General features: G+C 47.6%; 1 protein-coding gene across 1 annotated transcript; it reads left to right on the top strand.

Moving 5' to 3' along the window:
- Positions 1-1,621: 1,621 nt before the first annotated feature.
- SMUG1 (single-strand-selective monofunctional uracil-DNA glycosylase 1) lies at positions 1,622-26,731 on the top strand. The gene is made up of 3 exons (XM_077329068.1): positions 1,622-1,688; positions 12,817-13,079; positions 18,315-26,731. Exons 1-3 carry the CDS (start codon positions 1,664-1,666, stop codon positions 18,840-18,842), a joined length of 816 nt encoding a protein of 271 aa, XP_077185183.1. The 5' UTR covers positions 1,622-1,663; the 3' UTR covers positions 18,843-26,731.
- Positions 26,732-27,101: the final 370 nt, after the last annotated feature.

The following is a 27,101-nucleotide window of genomic DNA, read 5'->3' as shown; positions in this document are numbered from 1 at the left end:
CAATCCCCAGTGGGGAACAATTAGAAGGCACAATAGCCTTAGAAAGAGCTATTGTCATGCTTTACAAGTCCCCGTGAATCCCCTGCCTAGTAAATCCCTGGTTCTTTTTGTTGCGGAGGTGTAACAGGTGCTGTGGCTCAGTGGTAGAACATGTGTTGGACATGCAGAAGGATCTTGATTCATTCCCTAGAATCCCCAGCCCAAAAGGTCAGGTTGGAGGAGACGTGAAAGGGCTTTGCCTGAGACCCTGCACAACCATTGCCAGAGGAGACATACTCATGTCCATAGGTGTGATTCAATATAAGTCTAGTCCACACCAAAGGCACTTTGATTGCAATAGTTCCAAAAGTTTGGGGAAAAATTAAGCAAAGCAGGAGAGGACCTGGAAAGTGGTCAGTTGGAGGCAATGTCATGTGGCTGCTCAAAAACCTAAGAGTGCAGGCCATATATAACAGTTTAGGCATGTAATCCTATCTCTATTCACTTGGGAATAAATTTGTAGAATTTAGTGGTTTACTTCAAAATCCAGCATGCCAGTTAAGATCTTCCCAAACCCCGCTAGCCTGAGGACTCCTTCCTTCCTTCCTTCCTTCCTTCCTTCCTTCCTTCCTTCCTTCCTTCCTTCCTTCCTTCCTTCCTTCCATTTATGTTTTATGCTGTTGAGCGGTGTTGTGTTGTATGTGTTTTTACACCTTGCTTTGTTTTCAAGTGTTGTGTTTGTATTGATGATTTTTTATTATTTCTTTATAATTGTATTTGTCACCCCCCCTTCAAATCTCTGTGGGATTCTGTTCCTGTTTTAACAATTTCATTGTATTGTTTGTGAGCCAGCTCCAGCAGGTCTCTGGAGAATCTGCCAGTACATTTCCTCAATAAATAAAAATGAATAAACTCAATATGCATAGATTTGGGATGAACACAGTGGCGTCTGCCTTCCAATAAACACAGTAGACAGCAAACTGCCATGGGGAATAAATTCCATTGTGCTGAATTTACTTTTGTGTGCAGGATCAGTGGCCTGAAGTACATTATTCTGTTCTCGAGGGTTGCCAACTCCAGGTTCAAATGTTTCTGGAGATTTGACTGGAAGTCTGGGGCAGTGGAGTTTAGAGATGGGATGGAGCTTGTCAGGTCACAAGGCCATGCAATCCAGCTTCCAAACCAGCAGGTTTTTTTTCAGCATTAGTGTGGAATAAATATTTTCAATAAATAATAAACAAGTCATCTATGTGCTCTGAAGATCAGCTGAATTTCTAAATTTCTTTATCCTCCAACTGGGCGCTGGAAAACCCACATCTAATCCAATTAACTACGTTACCTGGTTCCAGGTGTGCCGCGTGGGTACTTTGCAAACCCTCATACAGACTTTCTTCCTTTTTATTTGACCCCCTCCCTTACAAATTCATGGAAGTAAGCCCAATTGAACAGAGCGGGACTTACTTCCGAGCAGATCAACCTACGACTGCGTTGTAAACTTCGCCTAAAACCACCAACCCAACGTTGTTATTCTAGCCTGGGAACTACATCCCCCAGAAATCTCAGCCAGTTTCCCCCGATGGACACTGGGAATTATAGTAACAGGGAGGAGGAGCTGGTTTAAATGACAACATTACCACGTGGGAAGGCAAAGACTACACTTCCCAGCAGTCTGCGGAGGAAATGCATGTTCGAAGGTGGGCTTGCTCCAGGTAAATTGTATTCATCGGACGGAGAGACAATGGGGAAGGGGGGGCGAGAAACGAAAGGTTGAAAGAGAAACTATGAAATTCGGGGTTTTGGTGTTTTAGGCCGCATGCATTTCTTCATGGGTGGCCAGACTGCTTTTCCGGGTTAGATCCGAATCTCCCTGACATTAAGGACTCAGGCAAAGCCCAGCAGCATCGCAACCCAAGTCTGTCCTGTTTCCCGCCGTGCTCTGCCACTTATGGGGAGCCCGCTAGCCGGGACGCCAAAGCGCCCCTTCCCTCGTTCGTATCCAGGGGTTTACTGCCTCGGAACGTGGAGGTTCGATTTAGCCAGCATGGCTAATGATGCACCTGTTCTCCGTATATTTGCTTAACCCCCCCTCCTCCCTTTAGTAGCTGTCACTACTTCTTGTGGCAGAGAGATCCCAAAGCGACTTGTATGTTGCTTGTCTCTCTAGGTGTAGCCCAGCGCTCATGCTCTTAACCGTGGTCGAGTGTCCTTGGGAAGCAACAACAGTGGACTACAGCTAGTGCCCTCCTATTCTTTGCCTCCAGCATCTTGTAATCTGAGATATACTCCCTCTGAATTTGGAGGTTCCATTCTTTTGGATTGTAGGGGGTAACTACTGAGGGATGGGGACCCTACGTTTGTGCTTTAGTGGCCCACCATGAGTATATCGAGCTTGGCTGTTGTTTCTGGCCCTTTGCCTCCTCCTAAAAGGATGCCATATAGAGGATGCAGAAGAGTTGTTGTCTTTTCCCCTGGAGGGACAGACCAGAACAAATGGGATGAAATTAATGCAAAAGAAATTCCGTCTAAATATCTGGAAGAATTTCCTGACAGTTAGAGCGGTTTCTCAGTGGAACAGGCTTCCTCGGGAGGTGGTGGGTTCTCCATCTTTGGAAATTTTTAAGCAGAGGCTGGATAGCCATCTGTCAGGGAGGCTGACTCTGTGAAGGCTTAAGGGGGGGGGCAGATTACAGTGGTGAGTGATAGTGTTGTGAGTGTTCTGCATAGTGCAGAGGGTTGGACTAGATGACCCAGGAGGTCCCTTCCACTCTGTGATTCTTTGTTACCATAATAGTTTTGAGTTTCTACACACACTCTTGGAAAAGCCAGTTGCTCCTAGCGAGATCAGAGAGGCCAAAAGAACTGTGGGCTGGCTGGCTATGGATTTAAAGGCAGACTGTGCCACAGGATCTCATAGGCTAGAATCCTAAACACATTTGCTAGTAAATCCCATTGAACCCTAGTGGAATTTTCTTCTGAATATGCATATTCCAGAAGCTTAACTATGTGGAGCAAAATAACAACAAGAGGTCTTATTTATTTAGTATGGTTTATTTAGTATGGTTTCCCCCTCTGAGCAACATACATTAGTCTCCTCTCCTCCATATTACCCTTATGGTAACCCTGCAAGGTAGCTTAGTTAGGCTGAGTCTGGCCTAAGGTCTGTAGCTGGCATGAGCAGTTGGTTCATAGTCATCTGGAGACCTTCCATGGCCAAGCAGGGATTTGAACCCGTGCCTCCCAGATCTTAGTTGACTAACATTCCCTGATACCTTTGAACCAATGGCCTATTGATATTAAGACACTAATATAAGGAAATACTGTAGGATTTTTCCACACTAACTTTCACTATTGTTACAACAATCTTATATTGGAGGATTCCACCACTGAAGAAAAGATACTGAAAATGGGAATTACCTAGAAACCGTTATGGTTGATACTTTATGTATATCAAAATTGTATTAAAATTGAACATATATTGTCAGAACAAGAGTATTGCCTTGGATAGGTTCCTTGTTTTTATGTTGGTATTCTGTTGTGAACCTTCCTTTTTTCTTGTGATAACTCAAATGAAAGAAGAAATGCTGAACTCTGTAATATGTTTTATTACACATTAAGAAAATTTGCATGACTATTTGCATTTTTATAGTAATACTCCTTAATGTATAAAATATTTTTCCTGCTGTCCAAAGAGAGGGGCAGCATGCTGAATTCCTGGCATCTGTACACTGGAAATCCTGCACTGCTGCAAGAGATGTAGAATGGAAGAATTTCCAGTGCTGTGTTTTCTCACAGAAAAATATTCTGCTCCAATATGTAAATACACTGAATTTATTTATTGTTGTCAGGGCTGATGTGCTACAAATCAGTCGTACTTGATGGGCTAAATGTGTTGCTTTTTCATGCACCAGGCTTGTGCATGGTGTATTTAACTTCTTTTAAAAATGTTATTCTGCAAAAGTTTCTGCTTTAGGTTTTCTTGGAAGACACTGCTTTCCGTTCCCAGATTGTGAAATTATCCCAGGCATTGCTCATGCAATTCCAGGCCTTTCTTATTAATCTTAAGGCCTAGAAGCTTGACCTTCTTTAAAAGGGCAAGATGAACATCTTGGGAGGATGATGTTATGCCCCATGCCTTGTTTTGCCAGAATTCAGCCATTTAAGAGGAGAAGGAAAGAGTCTCTGGTAGAATAGCGCAAAGAAGGAGTTTCAGCCTGTGATGTAAGCTGTTAAATAAGAGCAGTGGCAGACTCCCCACCCCCATAACAGCTGCCTATTATCACCCGGCCCAGAAACAGTTTGTTGAAAGCCTGTTACTGATCAATTTGCCCCCCCTCCCAACTTATGGAACATGAAAGCACAGCTGGCTTATATCTTGACCATTTAAACTATTGCACATTGGGAACTGGGTGCAAAAAGGAGAGAGAAAACTGTGGCTATCCGTGCTGCTTATTTCCAAGGTGTATCTGCAACATATTTAGGTTTGATAGGCTGGCTTGGTGCCCCTGAAACGGGACTAGCATGTGGTTTGTGTGTGCTGCGACTATGGATTTTTTTAGTGGTCTTTTAGCAGGCTAGTGGTACAGTCCTGTGGAGTTACTCCAGTCCACAGACTCTACATAGGGCTGCATTATAGGCCATTGAACAAGTCTGCACTGCAGGTGGAATCACCCCTCTCCCAAATCTGCTTCACTTCCAGCCAGCCATGTGCTAGGTTGCTCTGTGCAGAAGTCAGGAAGTAGCAGGCATAGGAATCTCCCAAACAAGAGGTTATCAGGTTCCAGTTTTAAAATACGGTCCTGGACTCTCTGTCTCGGCAGCTTTGGGGCCTTTTGGTAGTTGCTGCCCTTCTGGTTCAGTGCTGTAGCATGGTGAGGTTCAGGTAAAAAAGAAGAACATACGGGGAGGGATTGTAGCTCATCTGCAGCCATCTGCTTGGCATGTAGTGTAGAACAGTGGTCCCCAACCGGTCAACGCTTGACAATTTTACTGAGGCCTGGGGGGGGGGGTAGTCTTTTGCCAAGGGAGGTCGCTGCTGCTGCCTGAGCCCCTGCTCCACTTGCTTTCCCGCCGGCGCCCCTGACTTCCCACTGCCCGCTGGGGGGTGCTGCCAGCAGCAGGTGTGCAGTCCCACGCCAAGGGGGAGCCCCAGCCATGGCAGCTGCTGGAGATCACCAAAGGTGCGCCAGTGGCAGAGTGGCAGGGCAGCCCCCCAGGCAGCAGCCGTGGAGGAAGATGAGGAGGAGCTGCGGCCCGATACCGACTGATCCATGGACTGCTACCGATCCCCGGACCGGGGGTTGGGGACCACTGGTGTAGAAGATCCTTGGTTCAGTCCCCAGCATCTCCCGTTAAAAGGACCAAGCAGCAGGAAAGACCTTTTTGTGAGACTCTGGAGGGCTGCTGTCAGTCTGAGTAGACAATACTGACTTTGAGGGAGTGATGGTTTGTTTCAGTAGGAGGTGACCCCATGTGTCCATGTGTCTGTACATCTCCTCTTCCCCATAATACTAACAGGAGTTTGGGAGAAGCTACACAAGCATCAATCCTGTTGGTGTCTCTCATTGACTTCCTTGAGAAATGGGGTCCCAATACAGGCTGAAACCCCCTTGAATGTGGCATAGCCCCCCAAACGCACACCACGTGGATTTTAATCCTACTCTAGAAAGCAAATCTCTGTAAAGGGGTTCAAGAATGGATGATGGGGGAGGAGTTCTAAGGTTGGCTTACCTTTGAGGTTACGTTTTGTAGGAGACAATTTTCTGTTTTGTTTATGCAGCAGCAGGTGGAATACATTTTCCTTTCCTGGGGATTTCTGTCTCTGGGTGTCTCTTCTCCAAAGCTAAGTTTCTAGCCCTCATGACTTCTTATGAGGGGTTACCTATGTAAAAATAAGCAGCCACCTCTGCCAAGAGTGAAATATTGGGAGACTGAGATCCCTGTCTGGCCAGAAGGCTCAAGGGAGGCTTGGCTCAATCTCTATCTCTCACCCTGATCTTCCTCACAGGGTTGGTGTGAAGCTGAAAGCCAAGACGGAATCAAGTATGAGTTCCTTGGGGAGGGCACATAAAAATATACTAAATATCACTGCTCATAGAGAAGCTCATAAATGCCTTGTTGCATGTAACATCTTTAATAACAAATATATATTACTTTGCTAGATTCTAGATTCCTACTGCTTTCAAATTTCAGAACTCAATAGTTGTTTATTTGCTTTTAAGTAGCAGATGTTTTTGCCTAAACAACCAGCTTGGCATTTCATTACCTAAGACTGACTGAACAGAGAGAGCTCCAGTTCTTGGTGAAACCTCAGCTAAGACTGCCTCAATTGTGGACAGACCTCCTATGCCTTTAACATATATGTCAGGGGAAGTGTGGTGTAGTGGTTAAGAGCAGCAGCAGCTTCTAATCTGGCCAGTAGGTTTGATTTCCCCACTCCTCCACATACAGCCAGCTGGGTGACCTTTGGCTAGTCACAGTCCTATTAAAGCTGTTCTCGGGGAACAGTTCCACTCAGAGCTCTCTACATTTGGAAGGTCTGCTAACATTCAACATGGTGAAATGGTTAGTGTGTCGGACTAGGATCTGAGAGAACCCGGTTCGAATCCCTACTCTCCCGTGGAATCACACTAGTTATTATTTAAGTATTTAGAAGAAGAAGAAAAGTTGGTTCTTATATGTCGCTTTTCTCTACCAGAAGGAGTCTCTAAGCGGTTTATAGTTGCCTTCCCTTTCCTCTCCCCACAACAGACACCCTGTGAGGTGGATGAGGCTGAGAGAGCCCTGATATCACTGCTCGCTCAAAACAGCTTTATCAGTGCTGTGGCTAGCCCAAGGTCACCCAGCTGGCTGCATGTGGGGGAGTACAGGATCGAACCTGGCTCGCCAGTTTAGAAGTCCGCACTCCTAACCACTACACCAAGCTATTGTATGGTGCAGTCAGGAGATCCGAGGACTGTTGGGCAGACAGGCAAGGGTCATTCACAGGTGGCTTGCCATTTCCTGCCACTTCGTCATGTCCCCTGGTGTTCCTTGGAGGAACTACCACCCAATTCCTTTGAGGTCTCTCATCCAACTACTAGCCATGGTTGGCCCTGCTTACCTTTTTAGATCTGCTAGGATTGGGCTACCCAGTAGGATCCAGCTTACAGCAAGCCCTACAGAATAGTCTATAGACCAGTGATTCTCAGGCTGGGGGTCAGGACCCCTTTGGGGGGTCGAACGACCCTTTCATAGGGGTTGCGGCAGGGCAAGCAGCTTGGCTGGGGGGGCGCCATCTGCACAACAGCCTTGCGGGGTAGATCGAGATAGAGCCTTCATCTGTCTAGAGCAGCGGAAAAGAGCGAGATCGGCATGTTGGGACAGAACTGAACTGAGAAACCCTGGGGGGGGGGGAAACAATTTATATACAATCATGAACAATGGATCTTCACGCCATTGGTCGGTTTTTGTTTAATTTCCGTGAAAGAACACTTGCATAATTTTATGGTTGGGGGTCACCACAACATGAGGAACTGTATTAAAGGGTCGTGGCATTAGGACGGTTGAGAACCACTGGTCTAGACCATACTGATTCCGCAGTAATTTATGGATGCTAATAATTTATCGATGTGAATCATTCCAGGCATGGGAATGTGTCTTTGTGACGGGTGCAGAAGGACCAATGACATAATGCGACAGAAACTCGAGACCGAGACAGTCCCGCTCACCTGCTGGGGAAATGCCCCCTCCTGAGCGACCCTTTGTAGGGAAATGCCCTCCTGGCTGCCCCTCCCCTTTCCTCCGAGAGCCGCTTGTTAAATGTTCCACCATGCTGGGATTCCATCGCTGGCGAATGGGATGCTGTTAATTTGTGCTCTGGGAGTGTGCAGTTCTCAGGCTGTTAACGTCCGGAGCTTCCTAGATTTACACCCTGTGCAGTTGGCGAGGCAATTAAATTTCCCAGCAGCCGTGGCCTTTTCTAAGATGAAGTCCCTTCTCAGATTTTGAAATCGACCAAAGAGAAGGAGGCCTCCCAATTTTCACATGCCAGCGCTCTAAGGGAAGGGGTGGGGGGAATGAAATGGGCCAAGAGCCTTTCCTTCCTCTTGGGTCTGTCATCAAACTTTTTTTGTTCCCAGTTCCTTTCTGTGCTCCCCACCCCCACCTCGTAGGTCAAACAGATCTCCAGCATGTTTTTAATTGCTGAATGGCAGCCCCGGGGCCCTTGATTTTGTTTAAAGCCCTTTGCACCATTTCCCCAAATGCAGGTTTAGCCTTTGAAGCTGCTGCTTGTGTTTTAGAGTGTTTCCTCCAATGGGGCAAATAGCAGCTTTAGGGGAGCATTTGAGGTCACGAAAACAACGGGGTGGGAGGGGTTAATCTCTTCCTCTTCTCCCACCACATCTGGAGCTTTGCATGTCTGCTATTGAGCCATAAAAATGAGTTGGAGGTCCAGCTACAGAATGTCTGTTTGTCTTATAGGAATTTCGGTTGGTGTGGGTCAGATGTAAGGCTTCTGATAGAGAATCCAACTTAAAGAGAGCGTTTATAGCTCTTCGGTTGGCTAGTGACTCCATGCAGTCTTAAAGGCTTAAACTGTGATGTTTGAGGTTAGCCGAATATTATAGTGCTTGTTTCCTTCTTTTATACCCCAGGCCTAAAACAGCATACCGTATTCTCCCTTCCTCCTTTTATCCCTGCAACAACCCTGCGAAGTAGGTTAACCTGGGTGTGAGACAGGCTCACGGTCACCCGGAAAACTTCCATGGCAGAGTGAGGATTTGAACCTGGGTCTCCCAGATTCTTAGTCTTAACCACTACCCCTTGCTGGTGTGCCGTATTAGTTTGTGTGGGAGTATCTTTTGGCACATGGTGGGTTCTCAGGTCCCAACAGTGTCAAAATAGCCTTGAAAACTGAAGGATATTAAGCATTGGTAGCCTCTTGTGGCACAGAGTGGTAAGGCAGCAGTCTGAAAGCTCTGCCCATGAGGCTGGGAGTTCAATCCCAGCAACCTGCTCAAGGTTGACTCAGCCTTCCATCCTTCCGAGGTCGGTAAAATGAGTACCCAGCTTGCTGGGGGCTACACAGTAATGACTGGGGAAGGCGCTGGCAAACCACCCCGTATTGAGTCTGCCATGAAAACGCTAGAGGGCGTCACCCCAAGGGTCAGACATGACCCGGTGCTTGCACAGGGGATACCTTTACCTTTAGACGTGTGATAAAGTCTTAATATCCTGAGAGTTAGCAGAGGACCTTCGTATGGCAAGTAAGCACAGCGTGGACTGAGTGTATGCGGTCAGAAAACAACAAATAAAGGAAGACGCGTTCACCAACCTGGTACTTAACTAAGAACTTTAAGTTAATTCTACATACTTAGAGGTAAAGATAAGGTTCCTTTTCTAATCTAAAGAGCTGGATGGAGAGAGATACTTGAGGCATCATGTTGCAGGCTTGAGAGACAGAGAGACAGAGAGACAGAGAGACAGAGAGACAGAGAGGGGAAACAGGAAATTACCATCTAGGGACAGTGAGGTCAAAGGTCAGTGTTCCTGTCTATCTCACTAACTGTGGTAAAGAGAGATTCAAGTGGGTCCCCATGTTGGTCTGAAGTAGCACACCAAAAATCAGAGTCCAATAGCACCTTTAAGACCAACAATGCTTTATTCAAGGCGGGAGCTTTCAGTTGCATGCACTCCAAAGCTCACGCCTTGAATAAATCTTTGTTGGTCTTAAAAGTAGAGTCCAATAGCACCTTTGTTATGTCTCACAAGTCGGGAGCCGTTGCACGGAGAGCTATTTCTGACGAAAACTAAGGAGGAGCCCAAGGAAAAATTCTGTCGCATAGTCTGGGGGACTGGGATGTGGGGAAGCTCTCCCTTGCGGTTGTGAAACTGCTCAAGTGGCAACGGTAGCCGAAAGGCGAACGGCATCCCTAGAAATACGCCAGTCGGCTCGCACTGCTTGCCCTGCCAAACTAACTTTGCAGGTAACCATTAAAAAGTCTTAGATCTTGCAGAAACTCCGCGTTAATTCTGGCTTCAGAATGCAAGGGTATGCAAAATAAGTGCCTTTGTGTGAAGGTACTAACGATGTAAGCAATTTAGCCTTGTATGCAAAATTTGGAGTTTTTAGCATGGGCATTTGGCATTTGAGGAGGGGGGTTAGGGGAGGGGCCCAAAGTACACATGAACAGTCCTGGGAGTGTTCCAGACAATGCCCCCCCCTGCCAAATCGCCTTCCCCAGGTCCCTAGGTGGGTTAACTGTCTCTCCCCTAAAGTACAGCTCTCAAGTTTTTATCTATTTTTCTCCTTTGCAAGTGAGCCCACGTGCAGAGGTGGGTGCCTTTTCGTCTTCCTTTTTAATCACAGCACAGCGCATTTATAGGTTATTTACAGTAATGTTTTGTATCTTGAGTGAATGCTTTACTAATTATGGTAATAAAAAAAGGCAATAAAAGGAACATTCCCCGTGGAGGAATATATTTGGAGGCCTCGCCCCATTCACTGGAAGCGGAGCTGTGATAGAAATCACTCATCCGCTCAGTGGGGTGAGAAATAAGGCTGTTACGGAATGGGCTGTTTGGGTCGCGCCATGACGGATGGCGCCCGTTCGCATTGGAGATTACCTGGATTGGATGAGGGAGGAGAGAAAGAGAGAGCTCTGGCCCAAAGGGGAGATCTGGAGACTGAGTAGTTAGCAGGGTCAGTTTTCTCGACAGTCCACTAGGCCTTCTCGTGACTGACGCCAAGCCAAATTCTAAAAAGCAACATTGCTTACACTCTGCTGCTAGCAGTGCAGGCCCAGGGGATAGAATCCTAGAGTGGGAAGGGGCCATACAGGCCATCTAGCCCAACCCCCTGCTAGGTGTCGACCAGCCTAAACCATCCAGGTAAAGTATCTGTCCAGCCGCTGCTTAGAATAATTGAATTGTAGAGTTGGAAGGACCATACAGGCCATCTAGCCCAACCCCGTGCTAGGTGTCGACCAGCCTAAACCATCCAGGTGAAGTATCTGTCCAGCCGCTGCTTAGAATAATTGAATTGTAGAGTGGGAAGGGGCCATGCAGGCCATCTAGCCCAACCCCCTGCTAGGTGTCGACCAGCCTAAACCATCCGGGTGAAGTATCTGTCCAGCTGCTGCTTAGAATAATAGAATCGTAGAGTGGGAAGGGGCCAGACAGGCCATCTAGCCCAACCCCCTGCTAGGTGTCGACCAGCCTAAACCATCCAGGTGAAGTATCTGTCCAGCCGCTGCTTAGAATAATAGAATCCTAGAGTGAGAAGGGGCCATACAGGCATCTAGCCCAACCCCCTGCTAGGTGTCGACCAGACTAAAGCATCCAGGTGAAGCATCTGTCCAGCCGCTGCTTAGAATAATAGAATCATAGAGTTGGAAGGGGCCAGACAGGCCATCTAGCCCAACCCCCTGCTAGGTGTCGACCAGCCTCAACCATCCAGGTGAAGTATCTGTCCAGCCGCTGCTTAGAATAATAGAATCGTAGAATCGGAAGGGGCCAGACAGGCCATCTAGCCCAACCCCCTGCTAGGTGCAGGACCAGCCTAGAGCACCCAGGTGAAGTATCTGTCCAGCCACTGCTTGAAGACTGCTAGTGCCAATTCCACTGTTGAACTACTCTGAATGTGGAATCCCCCCGCCCCTCCGGATATCTCACTGATATCATTCTCCACATAGTTTAAACTCATTACTGCAGGTCATCTTCTCTGCTGGCAGCAGGGGCTTATGGGAATTGTAGTCCAGGGACATCAGAAGAGCCACACTTTGGCTTCTATGCCCTAGAGCAGGGGTAGTCAAACTGCAGCCCTCCAGATGTCCATGGACATCTGGAGGGCCGCAGTTTGACTACCCCTGCCCTAGAGGGTGGAACTAGACAAAATTACATGATCTTCTGCAGAAGCTGTACATTGGAGCCTCTGCCTTGCGAAACTGATTCAGGTCTGAATTATTACGCATCAAATCCTAAAAATACTACACAAAGATCTGGTCGCAGGCACTGGCTTAATACTACTTTACAGGTGAGGAACAGGCAGGTGGGGAGATGTGATTATTAGCTCTTAATGAGTTTTTTACACAGCAATTCATATTAGCATTCTTACTTATCAATTAGGTAGACAGGAGCACCTGCCAGAAAGGGAACTAAATTACTGAAGTAAGGGGCGAGGAACTCCCTGGAAAACAAAATGAGGTTTGTCCTTGAATTATGTTTAAGCTAAAGAACACAATGCAATGAGGATTTCTCATGGGTCTTGAGTTGGGAGCTTTGGGAAGCATTGGCTACTGTGAAGTAGCCTCAAATCTATCCTTAGGTCATGATCCACATGTTCACTGACTCTGCTTTACTTTCTGACCATACCAGGGAGGTACCAGGGTAGTATTTTGGTGCTCAACTTTGAATCCTCTCAGATCAGATACTATGGTTGCTACTGAATATTTATCTAATGTCACATGGTGTCCTGGCGCTGTTTGGTGTAGTGGTTAGGAGTGCGGACTTCTAATCTGGCATGCTGGGTTCGATTCTGCGCTCCCCCACATGCAGCCAGCTGGGTGACCTTGGGCTCGCCACGGCACTGATGAAACTGTTCTGACCGGGCAGTGATATCAGCGCTCTCTCAGCCTCACCCACCCCACAGAGTGTCTGTTGTGGGGAGAGGAAAGGGAAGGCGACTGTAAGCCGCTTTGAGCCTCCTTCGGGTAGGGAAAAGCGGCATATAAGAACCAACTCTTCATCATCATCATCATCATCATGTTTGGGACTGAGAGGTCCCCACTGTCCTGATGCCAACTGGATGCTTGTGCTCTGACATAGGACCCAATGTGTTTTTTCCCCCTTATTTGCCAGGAACAGTTCTGATGAGCTCTTCAGAAGGTATCATGAACTTCTGGGAAGGAGACAGCTTGGCTGAGAAGTTTCTCCACATAGAGCGGGAGCAGACTGTACGCCTGAAGGAGCTCACGTTCCTTGATCCTGTCCAGTATGTTTACAACCCACTAGACTACGCCTGGGAACCCCACCAAGACTACGTGCGTAAATACTGCCAATCATGCAAGAAGGTGCTCTTCCTTGGGATGAACCCAGGGCCTTTTGGCATGGCCCAAACGGGGGTAAGCAGACCAGCGAAGGTGGGGTGGTTAAACTGGACCGGGCCAAGGCTTAATCTGAATTAGGGTTTTCCCCCAAGGGCTGCGGTTTGGTTTCACAGGTCACTAGCCTCTCAGTCCTCAGAGGACTGCAGATCCACATGCCACTGACGGTTCCGTCCCCTTGTATTCCTTCCCCTTTTGGGGGGCAACAGATTCAAATCCAGAAGCACCTTAGAAACCAACAAGAGTTCCAGGGAGAGGAAAGGGAAGGCAAATGTAAGCTGCTTTGAGACTGCTTCAGGTAGAGAAAAGTGGCACATAAGAACCGACTCTTCTTCTTTTGAGGGTCTCAGCTCTGACAGAGCATTGAGTACGCGGAAACAGTTGTCGGTCTCAATAGTGATGCTAGAGTCGAATTCACCTGTTCTACTGCAGGCCAACATGGCTGCCCCATGAAACTTTCAGGGTAAATAATTTTACTTTTTTGTTTTGTTTTTTGGCTTCTGGAACAACTGGATTTCCTACTTTCAGAAAACATCATCGGATTTCCAAAACTGTACACGTTGGAGTGGGGTGGAGAAGATGGCGGCTTAGCCGCTCGCTAACTAGCGAGCTTCCGATTCAGGCAGGGGCCGAATTGCAGCTGCAGTCGGTGGAGGCAAGCGGGGTGCACTAGCCCCATTCAGTTTCCTCTCCAGGAGACCATAAACAGATCTTTGGAAAGTCTTATGTGGGGCCAGAGCCTCCTGTGGTGCAGAGTGGTAAGGCAGCTGTCTGAAAGCTTTGCCCATGAGGCTGGGAGTTCAATCCCAGCAGCCGGCTCAAGGTTGACTCAGCCTTCCATCCTTCCGAGGTCGGTCAAATGAGTACCCAGCTTGCTGCTGGGGGGTAAAACGGTAATGACTGGGGAAGGCACTGGCAAACCACCCCGTATTGTGTCTGCCAAGAAAATACTAGAGGGCGTCACCCCAAGGGTCAGACATGACCCGGTGCTTGCACAGGGGATACCTTTACCTTTACCTTTTTTGTGGGGCCAAGTGGGGTGGGGTGGTTGTTCGAATGAAGTTTTGACTTAGAATACGAGTGAGTTTCCTTTACCAGGAATTTGGGGGATACTGCTGTGTGCATTATGTGCCTCCACTAACTCTAGCATATCACCTGCTGGGCTGAATCTTTTTTTTTAAGTATGCAAATTAGGCCAGCTACAGAATAAAAATTACGGCGGGAGTCTAACGTGTTTCTAATGGGGCCTCGGGTGCCGATCAGATTCCCCGTTCCTGAAACGTACCTGCCGACACTCATATCATGATGATGAGTGGTAAGGAAGAGTCTCCCATAACAGCAGTTTTTTTAATGTGCCAGGGAACTTCCCAATCCCAGCCTGTATGAATTCCTGAACTGGAGATCTCCGTTATCTCTTTGGGTTCTTGCATGCGCTTCATGGGTGGCATTGGTGCTCCGTGTCTTCTTCTGTTTGTAGCTGACTCAGCACGCAGACAGACAGCTCAGTTTTGCCCTTGATGCTGTGCCAGGAAGGGAAAGGAGGAAACAAATCGTGAGGGGAGGATCTTGCCAAGATCAACTGAAGCTGAGCTTTAAACATGTGTGGGTGTAAATGTGTAAATTGACTGATTTCCCCTGGATGCCGGCAGTATTTGCTTTACAGGCTACTCAGACAAAATACTGCTCAAGGCCTCTAAAGCAGGGGTAGTCAAACTGCGGCCCTCCAGATGTCCGTGGACTACAATTCCCAGAAGCCCCTGCCAGCGAATGCTGGCAGGGGCTCCTGGGAATTGTAGTCCACGGACATCTGGAGGGCCGCAGTTTGACTACCCCTGCTCTAGAGAGTCAGCATTCACTCAAACTGTGATAGTGCAGGAATTAGGTTCCACGTTTCAGTAAAGCAGCTTCTGTTCATGGGGGAGTGTCCCTATTTTTAGATTTAAACGCGAAGCCAGTGTGGTGTTGTGATTTAGAGTGTTGGGTTCTAATCTGAAGAACTGAGTTTGATTCCCCCACTCCTCCTCCGCATGACGTCTGCTGGCTGACCTCGGGCCAGTCACAGTTCTCTCAGAATTCTCTCAGCCCCACCTACCTCGCAAAAGGTGCTTGTGGTGGAGAGGGGAAAGGAATGCGATTGTAAACCCTCAGGGAGAGACTCCCTCAGGGAGAGAAAAGCAGGGCATATAAACCAACTCTCCTCTTCCCTTTCCTTCTCTACAATAGTGAGGTCTGTGGGTCTGGGAGAGTTCTGAGAGAACTGTGACTGGCCCAAGGACCCCCAGCAGGCTTCATGTGGAGAAGGAGTGAGGAATCAAATCCAGTTCTCCAGATTAGAGCCTGCTGACTCTAGCTCTGTGAACGAGGGGCAAAGAATCCCACGTGTGACGAATGAGGGTGAAGGAAGGCATACTGCAGGGACCCCTGAAAAGTGGCACAGCACATCTCTGTGCACCGTGGCTGTAGGTGCCCCTCCCCTGGAACCTTTAGCATTTGGCTGGAGAAAGAGACTCAGTGAACATCATACATTTTTGCTCAATTGCAAGCATGGCTGCAGGAATGCCAAGGCTAGCACAGGCCTGTCAACACCCTGAGGTGGAGTGGAAGTCTCCCAGTCTTTACGAGTGATCCTCTGCACTGTTTTGACTTCTATTTTCCTCTTTGTGTTTGTTTCTTAGGTGTTTTTCAATGTTTTCTTGGGTGGTGTCTTGGCAATCCAGCTTGTCAAGGCTCGGTGGATCAAAGCAAGACCTTTCCCCATGTATCTAAGGCCCTTGGCGTATCCATGAACATATTCCAAAGCAGTTCAAGTCTTTGGAAGCTCAGCTGAACGGAGTTTCCAAAACCCTTTGCTTCAGTTCAGTCCGTGCAACTTTTTGGATCTCCTTCATTTGAATGTTTTGCAAAACCTTCATTTCTTGGAAAATTCAGATAAACTACCTTGATGGGTGCCCTGGCCTTGACCACCCAGGCTAACCTGATCTAGTTGCCTCTTGAAAGCCGCCCTGCCTAGTATTTGGATGGGAGACCTTCAAGGAATTATAGGGCCACGATGCACACCAAAAGTGGCAAACTGCTCCTGAATGTGTATTACCTTGAAAACCCTCCAGCAGGGGTGGGCAAACGGTGGCCCTCCAGATGTCCATGGACTACAATTCCCATGGGCTTATGAGAATTGTAGTTCATGGACTTCTGGAGGGCCACAGTTTGCCCACCCCTGCCCTACAGGATTCTCATGTGTCAGCTGTGACTTGGGGGGGAGGCGAATCTTGCCAGTTCCTTAAGTATTCCGGGAGCCACGAGCTTCAAAGTAAGTATTCCGGGAGCCACGAGCTTCACGTTCTTCAAAGTAAATGTCAAGAGATATTTCAAAGCAAAATGACTTCCTTGTCTTCATGGCAGTTTTTGAAAATGTCATCAGGCATTGCCCATATTTAAGGGGTCAGAGAAAAGGGTGTGTGAGCATTATATGAGAGCTCAGATTCTCATGGTGTTGAAATCTGCACCTGGTGAGTCTCTATTTTTGTGAAATGAGATTGTGGATTGTTAAACCGGGCTGTAAGGCTGAATCGTACAGTTCTTTGGACACTGGGAGTCCCCGTAAGAGTGGTTTCTCAGCTGATTTCAGAGTGTGAGCCGACAGATACAGGTGACGGCAGTCCTGTAGGCCGGACCCATTTGATTAAATCCAGCAAACTGCAGTGCTGGTATTCCAGCTGCATTTCATAGAATCATAGAGTTGGAAGGGGCCATACAGGCCATCTAGTCCAACCCCCTGCTCAATGCAGGATCAGCCCTAAGCATCCTAAAGCATTTGGTGGATAACTCCTGCTTTTGTGATCTGGGCTGGATAAAGCCCACGATCCACTTGGAGATCCAGATTCCTACTCTCTTATCTTTATCCTTTTCAGTTCTCTCTGTCTAGTCCCATCTTGTTCTAGATTCTATTTAGTCAGGAAGTATCTGGATTCTCCACTAAAGGTCAGGGATAAGTGAGGTGTGTTGAGTACAGGGTCAGACCAGGAGCTGGGAGAGATGCTCTGCCGTGGAAGGTCGCTGGGTGACCTTTAGCCAGTGACATGCTCTCAGTCTGGCCTACCTCACAGGGCTGTTGTGCAGATAAAATAGAGGCAGGAAGAATAGTGTATGCAGCCGCAAGTTCCTTTGAGGAATGGCAGGATAAAAATGTACAAAATAGGTAATAAGTAAAAAAAATACCTCATGGGATGGATTGTGTGTGAGTGGATAAGAGTGGCAGCCTCTAATCTGGAAAAATGGGTTTGATTTCCCAGTTCTTCACATGCAGACAGCCGGGTGACCTCAAGCCAGTCACAGTTCTTTTAGAGCTGTTCTCATAGAGCAGTTCTGTTAGGGCTCCCTCCACCTCACCTACGTACTTCACAGGGTGTCTGTTGTGAGGACAAAAATGGAACGGTGTTTGTCATCCATTTTAGATCTCCTTTGGGGAGCAAAAAGCAGGGTGTAAAAAACCCCTTCTTCTTTGTCTGTTTCCCCTCTTCCGCGATCTAATTTGGGCTCAGTGGCAGAGCTTCTGCTTGGCGTGTGGAAGGTCCCAGGTTGAATCCCTGGCATCTTCAGTTAAAAGATCAGGTAGGAAGAGATGTGAAAGACCTCCACCTGAGGCCATTACTGATCTTGATGGATCAAGGGTCTGATTGAGTATAATGCAGAGAGCCAGCTTGGTGTAGTGGTTAGGAGTGCAGACTTCTAATCTGGCGAGCCGGGTTTGATTCTGCGCTCCCCCACATGCGGCCAGCTGGGTGACCTTGGGGTCCCAAAAGCACTGAGAAAGCTTTTCTTGACTGAGCAGAAATATCAGGGTTCTCTCAGCCTCCCCTCCCTCACAGGGCGTCTGTTGTGGGGAGAGGAAAGGGAAGGCGAATGTAAGCCACATTGAGACCCCTTGGGGTAGAGAAAAGCGGCATATAAGAACCAACTCTTCTTCTTCTTTAGTAATATCAGGGCTCTCTCAGCCTCCCCTCCCTCACATGGCGTCTGTTGTGGGGAGAGTAAAGGGAAGGTGAATGTAAGCCGCTTTGAGGCTCCTTGGGGTAGAGAAAAGCGGCATATAAGAACCAACTCTTCTTCTTCCTGCGTGATTCCTCTTGGAATCACGTGTGATGTTGCTGGGATTAGTTTAACTGGGGGAACCCCAACCCTAGGCCCGCTATGCTCAGTGCACGAGTCCTTCCAACAGTGCTGGATTCCAGTGTCCTGGTTGTTGTTCCCCTACAGGTGCCCTTTGGAGAGGTGCAGCTGGTCCGAGACTGGCTTCAGGTACGTGGAGAGGTGTCCCGGCCCGTGAGCGAGCACCCGAAAAGACCAATCCGGGGCCTGGATTGCCCCCAGACGGAGGTGAGCGGTGCCCGCTTCTGGGGCTTCTTCCGATCCGTGTGCGCCAGCCCCGAGGGGTTCTTCCGCCACTGTTTTGTCCACAACCACTGCCCGCTGCTCTTCATCAGCCAGAGCGGCCGCAACCTGACCCCCGCTGACTTGCCGGCCGCTCAGCGGGAACGGCTCATGCAGGTCTGCGACGACGCCTTGTGCGAGGCCATAAAGTTATTGGGCGTTGGCATGGTGATTGGCGTGGGACGCTTTGCCGAGCAGCGCGCCCGCAAAGCCCTCTCGGCCGCTGGCATGCCAGTGCGAGTCGAGGGAGTGATGCACCCCTCACCGCGCAACCCCCAAGCCAACAAGGGCTGGAGCGCCATCATCCGAGCAAGACTGGAGGAGCTGGGTGTGATGAGCCTTGTCACGGACTGAGCCACTGGGGGAGTCGAGATCCAGGAAAGACCTGGATTCTGGATTTCCCCTGGGACGTTGGACACATCTCGAATGGAATATCCATTGGCATGGGTGAGAACTTACAAGCCAGCTGTTGACGCGACCGCCATGTTTAAAAAACTTCCATTTACACTACAACTTTATTTGTATTTCTGAGATCCACTCATTCAGATCCTTCAGGATCCCAGGCATGAACATTATCAAGAATTTGGGCTTTCCACCCAGATCTATGTATTTTGGTGCTAAAACGTGTTACAGGTTATTTTCTGGACTCTCTTAGTAGGTTCCTCTTGCCCAGTCGGTTGCCAGTGGCTACCACTGGATTCTCCTAAGCAAAGTTGGGGAATGGCGTTTGAGCAGGCTTCTTGCTCTGTATCCTTATAGCCTTGGGGCTGAGTGCAGTCAAGCCATTGGCTATGGAGACCATAATGGTGCCAAGCAAGAATTGCTTATCTGTTGCCTTCTTGTATTGCTCCAGGAATGGACAGCCTCAGAAAAAGCCAAGGGGAATAGCTGCATCACTGTCGCAGCGAAGCATTAATTGATCCTCAAAGTGTATGCACACTAACCATGTTCGACTGACTAAGAGAAAAAGCTTACCTCTCGTAACGCATTCCTACTCTGATCTTTGCTGCCAACCTATCACACTTGGTCACCAGATCTCTAAACAAGGCAGGCGGATCAAAGGAAATCTGCTCTCCTTCAGAATCCTCCATAAGACCCTTCCTTTCTGCATCCACTTTGGAAGAACAGCGACTTGTTCCCAATGGACAGAGGAAGAATGCTTGAGAACAGCCGGCCTTGGATGCAGTTGAGCTGTGCTTCTCACACTTGGCTGGCTGTGCAGTTAGGGTGAGGAGCATTGCAGGAGAAAGTTAGTTCTTCTTTAATGAAGAGTTTCCACTGCAATGAAACGAGTGGAGGGAACAAAGTAACCCCTGTATATATATAACTTAGGAACCTGAAAGGTTGAGCAGCAGCAGAATATTTTAAATATATTAACATGCAAATACTTATTTCAATACGTGTTCACCTAAACAATTTTAAAACATCAACATTTGTCACGCACTATTGCACTAATTATGCTCCACCCATTATGACATCACGTGAGTGTATTTAAATATTTGGCCCCTGGAGAAGACCTCAAATGGGCAAATGAAACTTGTTTGGTTTTCTTTTCTTTCTTTTTTTGGTCATTTATCTGTGTGTCTAAATGTTTTGGATTTGTGCAACAGTGTGTGATATATGTTGATGTTTTAAAGTTTTATATGTGCACATGTATTGAAATACATATTTACATTTTAATCCTTAACACTATTTTGCTCCCTTATATATTTGGGAAACAGCCTCCTGGGAGGAGACTGTCCGGGCCCTGTCCATCCAGGTCCACCCTGATTGGCCCTCCCGTTCCAGCTCCCGCCCTCCCTCCTTGCCTGCTAGAAGCCTTGTGGCTGCAGCCTCCATTGTTGCCCACAAGGAGAGAGGCAGCGACAGGGCTTTGCGGCCTGCAGGTATGCTTCTGCTGGGAGGGAGCCGGGGGGGGGGTGGAATTTGCAGCCTCCCTGCGGGCCACAAAGCCCTGTCACTGACAGCAGGCAGGGGCCTTTCCACTTCTTTTAGCCCGCTTTGCCTGCCGCCCCTTTTCAAAGCCCATTTTCAAAATGGGCTTTGATACTAGTATTTAATATATTCTGCCGCTCAGCTTTTCAGGTTCTGAGTTTCTACTGCAACCAGCTTAGTCACGGAGCACTAAACAGAGGTTGTACTCAAATTCCTAGATTTGTCCTGGAAACTAAGCTATTGCAAATGCACCTTTCTTCCAGTTCTGGAGTGTCTGTGGAATAGATTCTGGATCTTGTCACAATGACCTTTGCTTCTGACATCATGGTTCACTGTATGCAGAATGGGTGTGTTGAGGATCTGGGATGTTGGGAGTACATCCTTAAGTAGCTCATTTGCCCCACACTGGCCGTGCTGTTGCTGAATCAACTTTTGGCAGCTTTCCGGTAGCATGGGAACTGTTGGTGGAACCTGAAAGTTCAAGCATGTGCCCCTCTTTCTGACTGCTGGTGTGGTCATGTGAACTGGCTTAAACTCTGAACAGAATGGGATTGTTCCCATGTGGCTCCAAGAACCCAAAACATAGATGTTTTCGGTTGCCGTGGCATTCTACTCTCAGGAGCACCTGCAGATGTCAGCAGCTGGCTTCTGACAGCAGAGCTAGGAGTTGTTGGGCCAGATGTGATCCCACATTGACGTCTTTGGAAGGAAATCTGTTTAAACAATTCGGGGGGGTTCTTTATTAGGAAGCCAGATGGTGCGTCCTGCGGCATACCTGGACTTTGAAAGGGAGGGATGATCATCTTGTCCTGAATCAACTTTATTGAAAATTTGTGCCGCAAAATTTTGTGGCAGATTTTAGAGCAACAGAAAGGTAACGATATGATTTTAGAGCCCGGGCGGATTATTGGTAGCCTATTTCCATTGGGGGGTGAGGAGAGGTTCAGGCATTGGGGATCCTACTTGATCCCAAGTCCTTGCATCTCCAGTCGTTGTTGTTGTTGTTGTTGGTGGTGGTGGTGGTGATGCTATTATTATTATTATCATCATCATCATTATTATCATTATCATTATTATTGTTAGATTTATTTCCCGCTGCTCTCGGCAAGCCGTCTAGCGGCGGGTTACACAGTAAAAAACCCCACATAAAAACACAACTATAATATCCCCATTCAGATTATGTATCCCGGCAGCAAAAACCTATCCTCCCACCCCACAACAGCAACAGTTAAAAGGCTCTTGGCTCCAAACTTAGATGGGGTGGGAGCAGCTCCTTTTCCTATAGCCCAAGCCTCCCCCAATCATATGTAAAGCAGGAGTGAGGAATTGTAAATTGTAGTTTTGTGCACGTGTGCACATATGTATGCATGCTAAACCTCTTCTTCTGCTTGGGGTTTGCCGCCTCTTGGTTTGCCACCCCAGATTGCAGAAAAGTAGCAGGTTTGGAAAACGGTACTCTCTCCTCTAAAAGAGTCTCTTGTGGCGCAGTGTGGTAAGTCAGCAGACATGCAGTCTGAAAGCTCTGCCCATGAGGCTGGGAGTTCGATCCCAGCAACCGGCTCAAGGTGGACTCAGCCTTCCATCCTTCCAAGGTCGGTAAAACGAGTACCCAGCTTGCTGGGGGGTAAACGGTAATGACAGGGGAAGGCACTGGCAAACCACCCCGTATTGAGTCTGCCATGAAAACGCTAGAGGGCGTCACCCCAAGGGTCAGACATGACTCAGTGCTTGCACAGGGGATACCTTTACCTTTAATCTCTCCTCTGAGGCATCCCTTCTGCTGTAAAATGTTCAACATTATACATCAGTGGTCAACACCATTTGATAACCGAACCGCAAGCCTACTGGATAAGTGGACCGTTCTCTGTTCCGGTTTAAGGCGGAGTCCCATATTCCAAGGGTATTCCTCTTCCAAGGCAAACCACTTTCAATGGAACTCCCATTCTTCATATATCTTTCTTCTTTCCCTAACTGGGCAAAGGAGAGACTTTACAGCCAACTTCCTTTCCACTTTGCTTCTGATTGAAACTGCTGCAGCTCTTCCAAGAATCGTAACCCGCTGCTTGCCCCGAGTTTTAAATCCCCCACGGTTGTGTTAGCCTGTTGCAGCAAAGGAAAATAAAAAAAAAAAAGCGTTTTTTGTTGAGCCCGAGAAATGGAGTTTTCACGGCACATCCTCTTTTGTGGAGTAGGAGGCAGCTCTAGTCTACAAATGTTTATGCCGTAATAAATCCGTTGGTCTTTAAGGTACCGCAAGACTCCCATTTCTGTTTTACAGTGTTCGAGTGACAGTCTTTATTTGAAATCAATGTCTACATCTTCTGTGGTATTGATGGATTTTCTTCGTTTTTTCAAATTTGTTTGGGCTGCGGTGTCTTGGCGGGGACATTCCGCGTTTCATACGATGGGAAAAAGAAAATACCGACGGCTTTTAATGCTGAGTAATAATGTAATAAAAAACATAAGCCGTCGCACGCTGCCGAGAAACGATGCCCGCGCTTCCATATCCGCAGGAACGCACCTGTATAGTGAAGGCTCGGCAAAGTGTGCATTTATTAAAGATAATCAGATTTTGATGTACCTTTTTGATATATGTTATTTCCAGACATACAATAAACGTCGGGGAAGGGATTGCCCCCTGCTGTTTTTTTTTAGCAGCGTTAATGGTCTGAGATCGCCCTTTTCATCTCGTCGCAGCTAAATTGCCTCGCCGGTGCTGGATAGTGGGAGGCAGAAGTGATAGAAATGGTAGGAGTGAGATGGAAGGAGGATTGCCACTGGCCAAAATCACTGGCAAAATTTTATGGCCTTGGTTTGGAGTCCCATGGACAGGCGAATCTAGAAAGCAGGCAGAGCTACTACGCTGGATCAAACCATCAGAATTTGAATTGTGTGATTTAGGCTACCACCAGTGAGTTCAAATTAATTTACCGAGCAGATAATCTCCCCTCCTTCTCATTAATAGTAATGTGTTATTCAGTTGACATAGGAGTTGGAGGAATGATTCTCATGGAATCATAGAGTTGGAAGGGGCTAGACAGGCCATCTAGTCCAACCCCCTGCTCAACGCAGGATCAGCCCTAAGCATCCTAAAGCAAAGGAGTTAGGATCGCTGTAGTCTCATTCATTCTCTAGCCAGGAATCTTTTAATCAATCAGACATAAATAGCCTACATTCAACAAATTCCATTGATCCCTAATATTCTGTCTGTCTTGCCCAACATTCTCTTTCACAAACCAGCCGGTCAGATACCGTCCAAAGGTTTTAAAAAAACAGGGCACGGGGCCAAATTCTTTTCCTACTACATGGTTATTCAGAGAGCTACTACTTCTGGATATGGAGGTTCCATTTAGTCATCATGGCTGACATCCATTAGTGAAGATGTCCTCCACGAACTTCTTTAATCTCCCTTTAATGCCGATTCAGTAACATCCAGTGGCGCTGTTGTTGCAGCTCATGCGCGCGCATTTGTGCATTCCATCAGTCTGAGGTGTTAACATGGTCTGCGTGGAGTTGACGGTTGCATTTGTAGCATGATCACTGCCTCACAAGTTGACTGTTCCCAGTTTTTCTGCTGGTAGCAATGGTTGTCCGGTTGTGTGCTTGATTGTGGCACCTCTAGGTACAAAAGTCCTACTGGGCAGGACCGGTAGTAAAGACAGGAACTGGGAAAGATGGAGGCTGGATCCGATTCTGAATCTCACTTTAGGCCAGCGGTTCTCAGCCTGGGGTTTTGGGACCCCTTTGGGGGTCGAATGACCTTTTCATGGGGGGTTGCAGCATGGCGAGCAGTTTGGCCGGGGGGGGGGGGGCGCCGCCACTGTTGCTGCCCCTCCTGAAGGTGCCCACCAATTTATATACAATTTATAACCAATGTATATACAATCATGAACAATGGATCTTCACGCCATTGGTCAGTTTCGGTTTAGTTTCGGCCATTCTGTAAGCAGCACAGCACCGATGGTGTAGATAGCCACCGATGATGTAGAAAGCAAGGAGGAGGGGGCAAGATTCTGCTGTACGTGAACAAGTGAGAAGGTTTTCTCCCTGGGAGGACGAAGGAACTTGGTGTACGCTGAAAAGTGTCCAACCCTAGGGAAGCACCTCCCAAAGCTGGCAGCCTGAGAAACATGGTGGAGTGGTTAAGAGCAGAGGCTTCTAATCTGGAGAACCTGGTTTGAGTCTTCCACATGGAGCCATCTTTGTGACCATGGGCTAGTCACAGTCCTGTTACAGCTGTTCTCTCAGAGCTCTGTCAACCTCACAGGGTGTCTGTTGTGTGGAGTGGAAGGAAAGGCAACTGTCAGCCACTTTGAGACTCCTTCGGGTCGAGAAAAGCAGAGTATGAAAACCAACTCGTCTTCTTCAAAGGACATCTTCCAGGTACCCCCACCTGCACGCAAGACAGTCGCCCATTTATCTAGAGGGTAGGTTAGCTCTGGGCAAAGAATTCCTTCATCGTTGAGTAAACGTGGTGCTTAATATTTCAGGCCTCTCTTTGAAGCCGGGAGGTAACAGTCAATTCCATCTTCTTGCCTGCCCGGCCTTAATGTCCAAGCGAAGATTTGTAACTTGCTGCTTCCTCGTGTGCAAAGGTGTAGGCTGCCCTCCTGCTCCTTCGGGGCTTTTGAAGTTGTTGCCAGGAGAGACGTATGTCGGACACCCTGCACCCTCTTCCAGTTTAGAGGTATAAACATCTCTCCGCTTTAATCTTGTATCTTAAAGATGTAAAGTTTCTGATAAGGCCGCGCAGAGAGCTGCCGTGCTTGCCGGCCTGCAGCTCTAAGCACTGTCAGAGGTGTTGATGGATGGCGCTGAGCAAAGTGGCCAAAAAGTGAGAGGCGCTCTCGGGTAACTCAATCCATAGCAGCTGTCGCCATAGCCCCTTATCGGCTTTGCTCAACTGTTGGGGGCCTAGGCAGACCCCGCTGCGAGGAGCCTTCCGACTGGCCGGGGAGGCTTAGCCTTGCACATCAAGGCCCGCCAGGGAGCCCAGCAAAATCCACCTTGCTCTAATTGATTTGGGGAGGAAAGAAGGGCTTTTTGAGTCAGAATCTGAGGTTGTGGGTGTGGAATCCTCTGAACCAGAGCTTGTGTTGAATTTCTTTTGGGAAAGGATAAGTTTCCAGTCCTCTTGAAGAAAGAAAAACCACCCTGAGAATTGTGGGGAAAACCTCGGAATAGCATAGCAATTGCATGAACAGCGTTATTGTTTTGAGCAATGACACATTTCTTTCCTTTATTTCTTGGCTTGGTGGAAGGAAGCTATATTTGGATGGTGCTTTCCTTTTGTACTGACTCTGAGTATTGATTTTCATTCTCATGAAAAAGTAACTTGGGGGGGGGGGGGTCAACCCTTTCGGGTTTTGACTGTCTCAAACTTGGCTCGACGTGGGTTTAGTTCAGGTTTTATGAAATAGGAACATTTTCTCAACAAGCAGACTTTCCTCCTTCTATTATCACTACAACTATCAGTTGAGAGCCTTTTTAAAAATCAGGAGCTCTTCTCAGAGCATATAGACCAGGGGTAGTAAAACTACAGCCCTCCAGATGTCCATGGACTACAATTCCCATGATTCCCAAATGCTGGCAGGGGCTCATGGGAATTGTAGTCTATGGACATCTGGAGGACCACGGGTTGACTACCCCTGCACTACAGGACTGAAACCTTGCTCTTTGGCTGGCATCTGTAGTGCAAACCTTCTCTTGGTGAGCTGTCTGCATCCTTTTCTCAAAAAAGATGACGTTGTCCTAGGCCCTTAGGATCCATGGTCTTGAAACATCAGTTTTGGGCTACTTGATTGCATTATATACAGTTCTTCCCATGGAGAGCTTTGTTGGTGCTATTGTGTTCCTTTTGTTGCTGTTACATTTTGTTTGTATTGGGGGAGGGGAGTTGCTTGTTTTATTGGTTGTGCTCTTTTTATTTTCTTTTATTACTGTGGGCAGGTTTATGGAAAGAAAGGATGTTTTTCTTAAGTTCTGACTTTGGCTTCCAGTGGTTGGGGATTAGTAAATCTACACTATTGACATAATTGTGTGGTGTATCCCTCACTTCTGGCTGAAATTGGGGAGCACATTTCTCCCAAGCTACCTTGCTGAAGAGAGGCCACCCAAATTTGCTCACGTCTGAGAGGGAGGCTCAACCGGCACTCTCTGAATCGTTACCAAAAACATTCCTTCAAGCTACTGCAGCGTGATCTGTGCAAGAATCTTTGTAATTATCGTAAGCCACCTTGAACTGTGAGGGGAAGGTGGGATGCAAATGTTTTAATAAATAAATATAAATAAATCTCTTTACACATTTACGTGCCTTGTCATAATTCCAAACGATAACGTTATGATTATGTTGTCATTAAGACATTGCTTGCTTCCCAAAGCAGATTTGGTTTAGGATAAGTTCATGCATTAATTCTTGTCTGACTGCCTGCAGGAATGTCGTCGAGTCAGGTGAGCAATTTGGCTGTAACCCAAGAAGAGATATTTTAGTTCATTTACATCATTTATAGTTTGCCTTTTTCACTGTGACTCAAAGCTGATTGTATAATTAAGCAATGGAGCCGGAGCAATAGAATGCGTAATGATCAACAGTGCAATAAATCAGGATTACACTGCATCAGTTGCATGGACAACCGGTTAATTAACCCCTTAAATCTGCCTACAATTCCATACAAATAC

The sequence above is a fragment of the Paroedura picta genome, chromosome 3 (genome assembly GCF_049243985.1).
Source record: "Paroedura picta isolate Pp20150507F chromosome 3, Ppicta_v3.0, whole genome shotgun sequence".
NCBI classification, from domain to species: domain Eukaryota; kingdom Metazoa; phylum Chordata; class Lepidosauria; order Squamata; family Gekkonidae; genus Paroedura; species Paroedura picta.
This window is presented reverse-complemented; position numbering and strand designations above follow the sequence as displayed.